This window comes from Caretta caretta, chromosome 6 (assembly GCF_965140235.1).
Source record: "Caretta caretta isolate rCarCar2 chromosome 6, rCarCar1.hap1, whole genome shotgun sequence".
NCBI classification, from domain to species: domain Eukaryota; kingdom Metazoa; phylum Chordata; order Testudines; family Cheloniidae; genus Caretta; species Caretta caretta.
The window spans coordinates 73777832-73790509 of record NC_134211.1 but is presented as its reverse complement, the minus strand read 5'-3'; the positions used below and the strand labels follow the sequence as shown (position 1 = coordinate 73790509).

At 38.4% G+C, this 12678-nt stretch overlaps 1 protein-coding gene across 13 annotated transcripts in view; it reads left to right on the top strand.

Moving 5' to 3' along the window:
• RYR3 (ryanodine receptor 3) overlaps window positions 1–12678 on the top strand; it is a 564793-nt gene that overhangs the window by 312559 nt on the left and 239556 nt on the right. For all 13 annotated transcript variants that reach the window (XM_075129723.1, XM_075129725.1, XM_075129722.1 and 10 more), the window contains exons 39-40: window positions 3914–4187; window positions 6245–6359. In XM_075129723.1, the coding sequence (XP_074985824.1) occupies window positions 3914–4187; window positions 6245–6359 (389 nt within the window). The remainder of the gene's footprint in view (window positions 1–3913; window positions 4188–6244; window positions 6360–12678) is intronic.

Sequence of the window (12678 nt, the reverse complement as noted above, 5' to 3'; positions counted from 1 at the left end):
TGTTTGAACAAAAAAATTGCACACTGTAGATTGTGTGTGGAAAAAATCACAAGCATATGCTTTATTAGTTTGTGGGTTTTTTAGCTACTCATTCTGTGTAATTGCTCACCTATGTCAGATAGTTGTGTTTCTGTTTCCTTATTGGATGACTTAAGCTTTATGGAAAAAAAGGATGATTTCCTTATCTTTCAGTGAGTTATCTTTGAGCTACTATAATTCTAATCTGTTGTGTGAACAATAAATAAGAGATTTTCAAAATGACCATGAGAGAGGATTTTTGGTGTAAATACTCTTGGGACTATTTATCCATGTTAGCACTTGCAACACTTTTGCTCTCCATGAACATTCTTGCAAATAAATGCTTGCTTACTGGAATCTTTGCAAATAATAAAAGAAAAGCAGTCCCTAAATAACAACAAAGCAATTGGTTTTATTTGTATGAATGATTATGAACACATTTTTGCTCTATTTGCCCAGCTCATCTTAATGCTTTTAATCTTCAAACCTCTCTATAAATTTACTGACTTACTAATAAATCAGCATAACAGTGCTGTGAGGTAGGTGATATTAATTTTATTGTACAGGTGGGTAACCTAATGAAGTGGTATTAATTACCTTGCCTAAAACCACACAGCGAATCAAGAATATAAGAATTGAGATTAGAACTCAGTATTTCTTACATCTCAATTCTATGCTTATAGTACTAGACCGGCAGTGGGCCACATATTTAAAGGGAGTTAGGAGCCTTTAAAAATCTGGGGTATGGCTCTTGTTCTATAAAACATACTATATTTTAATAGAAGTTCATAATTACCCATAACAGTATGAGTTGAAAGTGCATGGTATCTCTGAAGCAGCACAGGAAACTCTAGCATTCATTCAAAGGATAAATCAAAAGGAGAGCCATAACTTATTTTTTCCACACTGCTCAGCTAAAAACTTACTATAAACAAGCAGAGACCATTCTGTGTGGTCAGAGAGAATAGCTGCCTTATTGTTTATATGGAGTTGTTTTCAGACCTCTAACTTTGCAAAACTAGCATGTGGCAGTTTATGAGATGGAAGCTGGTCCCATATGCAGACAATTTTAAAAAATGGCAGGGGTGGGGGGGTGAAATTAACTCCCTGCAGGAATAAAATAATATCTGTTATATAAAAGGGATCTTAAATTAAACTGTTCTCATATGTGCCGGGGTCAACCAATCTTTTTGTTGATTGCTTTTAAAAAATCTTTTTATCTGGTTCATGAATTCCTTCTCCATCTTGGAAATGCCAGACACTAGAGCATCTCCTTGTGATTCTTTTGTCATTTACACTAGTGTAAATCAGGAGTTTATGCCACTAAAATTATGGAATTACACTGGTGTGGGATCAGAATCTGATAATATTCCTCAAACAGAAATCAAGTTGTGCTATCAAATAATGAAAGGGGCTATATTATCCCCTTATAACAGGTTCATTGTCACATACCTTTTTGAACAGGGAGAAATATATTGATCATACTTTTAGGTATGAAGAAAAAAACTGCATGCATTAGAATTGCTAAGGCTGATATTAACCAACTGTCGCTTTCAGTGGCTTGTGTGAAATTACTTGACAGTTCTAATCTAGCCGCTAATGACCAGGTGTTTACATTAGAAAAATCACCATTGCAATTAGTAATTATTTTTAGGGCTGTCAATTAATTGCAGTTAACTCACGTGATTAACTTAAAAAATAATTGTGATTAAAAAAATAAATCGCAGTTTTAATCACACTGTTAAACAATAGAATATCAGTTGAAATGTATTAAATTTTTTGAATGTTTTTCTACATTTTCAAATATATTGATTTCAATGACAATACAGAATACAAAGTGTACACTGCTCACTTTATATTATTTTTGTTACAAATATTTGCACTGTAAAAATGATAAATGAAATAGTATTTTAGTTCACCTCATACAAGTAATGTAGTGCAATCTCTTTATCATGAAAGTGCAACTTACAAATGTAGATTTTTGTTACATAACTGCACTCAAAAACAAAACAATGTAAAACTTTAGAACCTGCAAGTCCCCTCAGTCTTACTTCTTATTCAGCCAATCGCTAAGACAAACAAGTTTGTTTACATTTACGGGAGATAATGCTGCCCACTTCTTATTCACAATGTCACCAGAAAGTGAGAACAGGCATTGGCATGGCACTTTTGTAGCCAGCATGCAATGTATTTACGTGCCAGATATGCTAAACATTTGTATGCCCCTTCATACTTCAGCCACCATTCCAGAGGACATGTGTCCATGCTGATGATGCTTGTTAAAACAATAATACATTAATTAAATTTGTGACTGAACTCCTTGGGGGAGAATTGTATGTCTCCTGCTCTGTTTTACCTGCATTCTGCCATATATTTCCTGTAGGGTGACCAGACAGCAAATGTGAAAAATTGGGACGGGGGTGGAGGGTTATAGGAGCCTATATTAGAAAAAGACCCCAAAATCGGGACTGTCCGTATAAAATCGGGACATCTGGTTGCCCTAATTTCATGTTATAGGAATCTCGGATGATGATTCAGCACATGTTGTTCATTTTAAGAACACTTTCACTGCAGATTTGACAAAACGCAAAGAAGGTACCAATGTGAGATTTCTAAAGATAGCTACAGCACTAGACCCAAGGTTTAAGAATCTGAAGTGCCTTCCAAAATCTGACAGGGACAAGGTGTGGCGCATGCTTTCAGAAGTCTTAAAAGAGCAACACTGCGATGCAGAAACTACAGAACCCGAACCACCAAAAAAGAAAATCAGCCTTCTGCTGGTGGCATCTGACTCAGATGATGAAAATGAACATGCGTCAATCTGCACTGCTTTGGATTGTTATCCAGCAGAACCTGTCGTCAGCCTGGATGCATGTCCTCTGGAATGGTGGATGAAGCATGAAGAGACATGAATCTTTAGCACATCTGGCATGTAAATGTCCTGTGACGCTGGCTGCGACAGTGCCACGTGAATGCCTGTTTGCACTTTCAGGTGACGTGAACAAGAAGAAGGCGGCATTATCTCCTGCAAATGTAAACAAACTTGTTTGTCTGAGCAGTTGGTTAAACAAGAAATAGGACTGAGTGGACTTGTAGGCTCTAAAGTTTTACATTGTTTTATTTTTGAATGCAGTTATTTGTTGTACAAAATTCTACATTTCATAATATGTATGAAGTTCAACTTTCATAATAAAGAGATTTGCACTACAGTATTTGTATTAGGTGTATTGAAAAATACTGTTTCTTTTGTTTTTTACAGTGCAAATATTTGTAATAAAAATAAATATAAAGTGAACACTGTACACTTTGTATTTCATGTTGTAATTGAAATCAATATATTTGAAAATGTAGAAAACGTCCAAAATATTTGAATAAATGGTATTCTATTATTGTTTAACAGTGCGATTAATTGTGATTATTTTTTGTAATGGTTTGATAGCCCTAATTATTTTTTTAATCTCAGCCGGGAAATGAAGGATGAACTGGCTTGGCGCTTACATGTACCTTATTACCAGTAAGGATGTTGTTGTTACCCATGTTATTGTGATAAGGCTGCATGTGGAAATTTTACTGCTGCCCATATTGTATCAGTTTGGTGAGTAAGTAGAGGGCTTCATTCTTCATTGCTACCAACCTGCCACTTTTCATGAGCCCTAATTTTCTTAAAAGTACTACATTAAATTCTGAATAGGAAATTGTATTTAAAAAAAAGTCTTTATATGACATATTAAGAAATTAGTCTGCCTGTACTCTCTTGTTATATTGTGAGTGCTTCATCATCCACTGTTAGTCATATGAGGTTTCAAATTAATAAGTACTTTAATGCTTTGGCAGGGTTTCTTTACAATTGCTGCAGTAGTTATTCATGTTTTACATCATTTGTTTGTTATTTCAGCTACTTTGAAGGAACTCATATCTCAGACTATGGTGCGCTGGGCTCAGGAAGACCAGATCCAAGATCCAGAATTAGTCCGGATTATGTTCAACCTACTTCGTAGGCAATATGACAGCATCGGTGAGCTACTGCAGGCTCTGAGGAAGGCCTACACTATTAGTGCTGCTTCTGTGCAGGATACAATCAATTTACTAGCAGCACTAGGCCAGATTCGCTCCCTTCTCAGTGTCAGAATGGGAAAAGAAGAGGAATTGCTTATGATTAATGGATTAGGGTATGGAATTAACATCATTTTATTTTTAAGTATTGAGTAAAGGTTTGGTAATGGGATGCAGAGCCTTTCATTTCTAGGTCACTGGCTTTAGTCTGACCCACGTAGTGTCTGAATGTCATTACTCTACTGTTATGTAGTTATTCTGCAGCCTATGAGAAATTAGCTGGTGGTCTCATTCCAGTTCCTCAAAGGCATGTGTCCATATCACAAAATCCACCACTACCACAGCTGGTTTCAGTTGGCTCCTTAGCTGCCAATCTGAATGTATAGGCCAAGACTACCAAGGATATTATAAAGACTGAACTTTGTTTTCATACCAAAAACAGCCCCTCTGGATCAGGGTGGCAGTTAATAAAAGTAATAGTGAGATGCTGAAGCTTTGGCTGCTGATCCCCCACATTTTACCAGCTTTGTGGATAAGTAAAGGATTTATATCTCCATTGGTGTCAATCCAGTAGCTTTCATGAACTCTAAATTGACTTCACTTTATTTTATTTTCATTTTATTAAGTTTAAGTGAAAAGTCATTGCTCAAGAAAGACTGTCTGATATCTTTGTAGCAGGCAAGCCTTCATTAGGTATTAGGTTGAAACCCAAAAAGCCATCTCAGTAATGACCGACCACATTTGAATCAGAAGACTAGGTAGTATTGACAGTGAACCCTTTATAAGATTATGTTTTTGAGAGACTAACCTGGAGCATTCCCTAATAAAATGAATACATTTCTGCTCCACCTCCATTATAAAACCACCTCTCTTAAGCAATTGATTTTTGTGGGTCCCTGCCTTGGCCACTTTAGACAAATTTCATTGTAGCCTGGGCCTATTGTTGTAGTCCTACATGTGTGTGACTTACTCTTTGTGCATACAGGTCACATATATTTTAAGTAAGAAATGAAATAAGAATATTTTAGATTTTAAAAATTAGAAAGTCAATTGAATGAAAATATTTTATTGAGAGAAGGAAAGCAAGATGATGGTCCTAATGTTTCTGAATAGTATCTTCCAAGACTCTTCGTTAGGCAAGAATTGATACAAGCTGAACATGGTGTTTCTTTCCCTTACAACAGATGTAAAGTTTTCCTTTACCTTCTGTCTGGTTATTTATATTTATTATTTTATTCTGCAAAGAAATCGTTCTTTTTGTTGCATTTAGCAATTCATTATATGGTATCTAGCAGATTACTGTAAGACAGTGGTTCCCAATTTGGCCCTGATCCTGCACCATTAAAGTCCATGGGCACTTTGCCTTTGATTTCAGTGAGCCTGGATCAAGCCTTTTGGAAATTGAAGTCGCCAGTAGCCCTTTTTGGAAGAGGTAGATCATGTCCTACTCCTATTCCCAGTCTTCTATGTTCCTCTAAAGCAGGTTTTTTTTACTGTTTTTTCTAAAATGCCAGCAATATCCAATGGGCCATTGCATCTCCAGGAAAACTATTGTGTCCTATAAAGTGTCATGAGAGCTAGGATATGTATGAAGAGGACTCAAAGTAAAAATGTTAAAATATCCCCGCTTAAGGAGGCTGTACAAAATGTATTCCAAATGTACTGCACTCCGAAAGCATCTTCCCTTAAAGTACCTCAAAGTGTTACAAACATTAATGATGTAAACTTCAGAAACACCACTGTGAGGTAGGTAAGAACTATCAATTCCATTTTACAAATGTGGCAGAAACAAGAATAGAACCACGGTTCTTGACTCACGATCGTGTGCTTTGACCATTATACAATGTGTCTTTTCTTCAAGGAGACCAGAAGTAAAAATTGTTTAAAGCAGTGTTTCAAGTTGGAATCAGCATATTAGATGCATAATATTTCATATCAAATTAAAGAAAACTGATGCCAAATAAGAAAATGATTAATGTGTAAGAAGTGTCAAACATTTCCACTATTGTGGTAAAAACTCAGAGCTGAAAATGATCATTTTGTAATGACTCTTGAAATATGAATAATGCTTTCCACTGAAACACATATTCTGTATTTCTGAAATATCTGTTTTGATAATTTAAATGAAAATATGATTTTTTAAAATGCATTATTGACTTTCCCCCCAATTTAGGGATATAATGAACAACAAGGTGTTTTATCAGCATCCTAACTTAATGAGAATCCTTGGTATGCATGAGACAGTTATGGAAGTGATGGTAAATGTGCTTGGAGGAGATAAATCTCAGGTAATTTCCCAAGTATTTTATCATTAGTTTTATCTCTTGAACATCAGCAAAAACCTATTATGATGTGTAATAGGAAGCAGTCACAGGGAAAGAAGGATGTTGTTTATGGGCTATGCATACCTGTATTATTTATCTAAGTGGGATGACATCAGATATGAATTAATGTTAAGAATTGAAAGTAATTCCTTGTGATAATATAAGAAAGCTGACTAACATTATAGAAGATGATCTGCTAGGTTTGATATGAAAAACTATATCATAATGACAGGTTTCAGAGTAACAGCCGTGTTAGTCTGTATTCGCAAAAAGAAAAGGAGTACTTGTGACACCTTAGAGACTAACCAATTTATTTGACCATGAGCTTTCGTGAGCTACAGCTCACTTCATTGGATGCATGAAGTGAGCTGTAGCTCACGAAAGCTTATGCTCAAATAAATTGGTTAGTCTCTAAGGTGCCACAAGTGCTCCTTTTCTTTGTATCATAATGTACAATCCTCTTTTCATATAGTTCCATCTTTAGGAATAATGCATTCTGAGTGCTTTAAGGAGGTTTGTTACTATGTAAAGCTAATTTTTATTTGTTTGTATGTAACTGAATGTCCTTGTAGACTAAGTAGCCTTACACAGGATAAAGCATAAAACATGTACAACTGGTAAAGGGCTGCACTGCTAACACTGAAAGCAGCTGCACGATGGGGTTAATTAAAACAGTCTTAATTTTGAATTTCCAAATTCCATCTATTTGTAGGATTGTGTCTCTGCCATAATATTATTGTAAAGCGGTGTTCTCTTGTTTTTTGTTTTTTTTTAAATTTTGTGGTAGCAAATATTTCACTCAAGCATATGGTGTATATGTATAAACATATAAGCAATGTGGCCTAGGGAATAAAAAGCACTGGATTGGGACTCAGAAGACCTGTATTCTATTCCCAGCTCTGCAGCTGGCCTGCTGGGTGACCTTGAGGAAGGCACTTCCCCTCCCTGTGCCACAATTTCCCCATCTATAAAATTAAGGACATAAGATTTATAACTTAGAGGGGTCTTCTTTTCTGCTCACAAATTATATCCAACTATTTGTAACTATTTGACAAGTCTGTTTTGCAAACAGTGCACTTCTAATGTAAATACTCAAATTCTTGCTAAGATTTTTAGGCATTTTTTTCAGTGAATGTTCTTGAAAATAAAAACTTGCTGCCTAAATATATGCAAAGAAAATGGGTCTTGAGTACTAATGAAGTAAATTTGCAGGTTTTATTCTCAGGATATTTGCATTTTAAAGTTTTTATTTTTGTTTGTTTGTTTTAGTCACCTAACACTAGTCAGGACCTCACCTTTGCTTCTTATCTGAAAGATAACACTTCCAATAGCACAAAGTCCTCTGGCACAGTATTGAGGCATTGATTCATTTAATTGGGAACAAGGAAAAATAGAGAGAGAGTGGTATGGCCCACATAGACCTTTGTTAAAGAGAACATCAATCCAGTGATTTATTGCTGAGGTTCTCAACCTTTCTAGACTATTGTACCACTTTCAGGAGTCTAATTTGTCTTGCATACCCCCAAGTTTCACTTCACTTAAAAACTACTTGCTTACAAAATCAGACATAAAAAGACAAAAGTGTCACAGTGCACTATTACTGTGAAGGTAATTACCTTAAAAATTGCTTACTTTCTCATTTTACCATATAATTATAAAATAAATCCATTGGAATATAAATATTGTACTTACATTTCAGTTTTCAGAGTAACAGCCGTGTTAGTCTGTATTTGCAAAAAGAAAAGGAGTACTTGTAGCACCTTAGAGACTAACCAATTTATTTGAGCATGAGCTTTCGTGAGCTACAGCTCACTTCATCAGATGTATACCGTGGAAACTGCAGCAGACTTTATATACACACAGAGAATATGAAACAATACCTCCTCCCACCCCACTGTCCTGCTGGTAATAGCTTATCTAAAGTGATCATCAGGTGGGCCATTTCCAGCACAAATCCAGGTTTTCTCACCCTCCACCCCCCGTGAATTTGTGTGGGGGGGTGGAGGGTGAGAAAACCTGGATTTGTGCTGGAAATGGCCCACCTGATGATCACTTTAGATAAGCTATTACCAGCAGGACAATGGGGTGGGAGAAGGTATTGTTTCATATTCTCTGTGTGTATATAAAGTCTGCTGCAGTTTCCACGGTATACATCTGATGAAGTGAGCTGTAGCTCACGAAAGCTCATGCTCAAATAAATTGGTTAGTCTCTAAGGTGCTACAAGTACTCCTTTTCTTTTTACATTTCAGTGTGATACTTGAGTCTGTTTTTCACTTGTGACCCTTATCTGAAGCCCAAGCTGCAGGCAGCAGGGCTGAAGCATGTAACTTAGCTTTGCGGGGGCCCCTGTTGCATGGGGCCTGGGGTGGTTGCCCTGGTTGCCACCTCCTAATGCTGATCCTGCACTTGTGATCCCCCTAAACCTGTCCCAAGATCCCACTGTGAGCTGCAGCCCCAACATTGAGAAACAGTGATCTAGATTGACTACTCCCTGGAAAACCTCTGCGTACCCCTGGTTGAGAACTCCTTATTTATTGTATCTCTGCATCAAATAAAAGCATAGTGGGAGCCCAAGTATATTTTCAATATTTTGCTTAGCAGGTAGGCTGTCATTGTAAGAAACCTAAAATGATGCATGTCACTGTATGGAATACGTAACACAAGTTATGAAAAGATCTAAAGAAAATTGAGGGAAAACAAAATTGTTGCTGGCAGTTATTAGAAGGTGATCAAGTCATATCAAAGACTTCACAGGAAAGCTGAAGGCTTCACTTACACTGATGTCCTCCACAATTATTAATTAAGGTAGTTTTTTGTTTTATTTTTTTATAAAAAGAAAGGGAAAGAAGTCAAAATCTAAGGCCCAGGAGAGCAAGAACTGTGGTTTTTAATTGTGGAAAAAATAAAGATAGTGAGAAATATAATCCTTACATCTTTGAAACAAGCAAGGAGAATGCAGAAATCATTCATCTATTCAGGAGCCCTAAAGGGAGGGGATATGTCACAGATAAGGACTGCCATGTATTGTGGGAGACAAGGGGGTGAGGTAATATCTTTTATTGGACCAACTTCTGTTGGTCTCTCTCACCAACAGAAGCTGGTCCAATAAAATATATTACCTCACCCACCTTGGCTCACATATATCCTAGGACCAACACAGCCACCACTACACTTCATATATGTATTGTGGGAGTCGTGCTCTACTAGCTTGAGGCAATAAGCAAAACATGCCAGCTTAATAAATTAAAAGTCTCAGACTGCTGTTAAAACATTGATTTTGTCAGTGCAAGCAAATTCAGTGGGAGGACTTTGGGAGGTAAGCCATGAAACTTGTTAGATAGTGCAGTATGTTGGCTTCTATCTGATCTTTGCTAGACTCAGAGTTTGCCAAAATGCAGCTTTTTTTTTGGATGCCATTGCTAGTGGCTGGATAGATACAATTTTGAATAACACGCAGTCAGCTTTGACAGTAGTTGCCCAGTTATCCACCCATGAATTATGTAAATATGTTTACACCACCTCTGATGGAAACCATATTTGACATTTGGAAGCCCCCCTTGTGACATCTGAAACAAAGAAGTAGAAACATGACCATCTTTTTTTTTTTTTTTTACCTATTCCATCTCTATGACAAAACTCATTCTACCCATTTTTTAAACCAACCCAAGTGGTGATGCCTGTGGAGGGCCACATTTCCTGGCTTTATAGGTGTATGTCATACAAACATAGGATCTGATTCTGATCTTGTGCTGGTTTTTTATAAGTGAGAGGAGAATCAAGGTGCGGGAATGCTCAAAAGGTTACATGTTAATGGATTCCAGTGTGCATGCATTGCAAAATATACAGTATTCAAGATGGTTCGGCAGATCCTCAGTTGGTGTACATTGTCATAGCTCCATGAAGTTAATGGAACTTTGACCATTTACAGCAGCGGCAAATCAGCCCCTGCAAAACTCTGCATGTGTTAAAAGAATTTGTTTTAACTGCCAGTATCACACAATATGTTGTAGACATAACTTTAGGAGACTAACTGATCAGTGTGGTATTTTGCTGCCTGCCCATTGAAAAATATAACTGTTTGCTTAGTATAACAGCTGTAGAAGATCAATGTATTAAGCTGACAGTGGGAAAGAAGCTAATGGTTTCTGGTATTGACCAGACTTGCCCTGTAAGTTGGAGTCTTACTGTTCTCATGCTTTTACTACCAGATAGAGCTGTATTAGTACTTCAGAGTTTTCACCTCAATAATTACAGTACATGCATAATAAACATGAGATTTTCATGTGGCTTTGATAAAGAATAAATAAAAAAAATCATTCTGGAACACAGACTTGATGCCAACAGGAAAAATGTCATTAGGGACAAAAAGGCAAGTTTTTCCGAGTTTGTTTCCCCTAGGAAAATATTTTTGACCATTTTTATAACGATGTTCTTTATTTTATTTTTCAGTAACAAAGTAACAATTCCTCACCTACAGAACTATTTTTCATTTTCACAGATGCAACCCCCCAAAATATTAAATGTCGTCATGAACATTTAAAAAACCCCAAATTTATATTTTATGTATTGCTTCATAAGTAGTGGGAATTTTTTCACAGTTCTATCATCTGATGAATAAGGGTCTTACTTGTTGAAAAGAATCACCATCATTTTTTAGGAATATGCACATTGGTTATTAAACAAACCCCTGAATGTTCTAGTTCCAATGCTCACAATCTGCTGTTATTACTTCTGAATATTATTGACTTAGTCCGAGCCTATTATTTACCTGAACCATGAACAATAGGTGGCATTGAAGAAACACTGCTGCCTCCATAAATATTAGCAGCAATGTTGTCACCTTGTCACAACCACAAGAAATAAAATAAAAGTTAAACTAATTAAATATATATATTATATTGCGCCCTGAAAAAGAATGAATTCCAGTGATGCAGTCCTCCAGCTGAGAGTGTCCTGCTGCTGGCCCTTAAAAGTTCAGATAGGGGAGGGGTATGTCTGCAAGAATGGTGCAGAATGGCTGCTGCTTTGCACCTAGGGTTGCCAGCTGTCTAATGGCACAAATCCAAACACCCTTGCCTCACCCCCTTCCCTCACCCTTCCCCAAGGCTCCATCCCCACTCACTCTAGCCCCCCTCCCTCCATCGTTCACTCTCCCCCACCCTCATTCACTTTAACAGAGCTGGGGCAGGGGGTTGGGATATAAGACAGGATGTGGGCTCTGTGTTGGGGGGTGGAGCCGAGGGGTTTGGAGTGTGGGAGGGGGCTCTGGGCTAAGCCTGTGGGCTCCAGGTGGGATTTTCAGTGTGTGAGGGGGCTCAGGGCTGAGACAGGGGGGTTGGGGTGCGGGAGGAGGTTCGAGCTCTGGTAGGGAGTTTGGGTGCAGGAGTGGACTGGGATGGGGGTTGGGGTGCAAGAGGGGGTGCAGGGCGCAGGCTCTGGGATAGAGTTTGGATGTAGGAGGGGCTCAGGGCTGGGAGTTTGGGTGCGGGAGAGGGTTCAGGGTGCAGGTTCGGGCTGGGTGGCTCTTACCTCCGGCGGCTCCTGGAAGTGACGGCATGTCTGGCAGTGGCTCCTAGGCTCAGGGGTGGCCAGGTGGCTCTGCATGCTGTCCCTGCCTGCAAGCGCTGTCCCTGCCTGCAAGCACTGCCCCTGCAGCCCCCATTGGCCACAGTTCCCTGATCCCGGCCAATGGGAGCTGCGGAGTCGGCACAAGGGATGGGGGCAGCGTGAAGAGACCCCCCCGGCCGTGCCTTTGTCTAGGAGCTGCTGCTGGACATGCACTGCTTCTGGAAGCAGACGGCAGAACTAGGGCAGATAGGGAGCCTGCCTTAGCCCCCACTGTGCCACCTGACTTTTAGTGGCCTAAAATCCTCTGGATTGACTTTGGTAGCCCCTGGGAGATTGAGTCCAATTCTGGGAGACTCCCAGACAAACCAGGAGAATTGGCAACCCAATTTGCACCCTGGAAGTGACTGCATAACGAATGACCATATATTTGTGTTGGACACAAAATTGAGTAGAAGAACATTTTTAAGGTTGCAAAGTCAAATGCTCAAAAGTCAGGAAATGCCAGAGTTAAGATTGTCTGTGCAACCTGAATTTGTCCCTCTCGTGCGTAAGCATTACAATACAGCCATTAATTACCTGATCACATATTATATTTTTCCTCTAAACAGCTGCTTCTTTCAGTGCACAGAGAAGACCTGCTCTGGAGATAAATCAGGGTTGCTTAATAAAGAAGGCTATCTACAGCATACCTGCTTTATTTGTGTAGTGAATGAG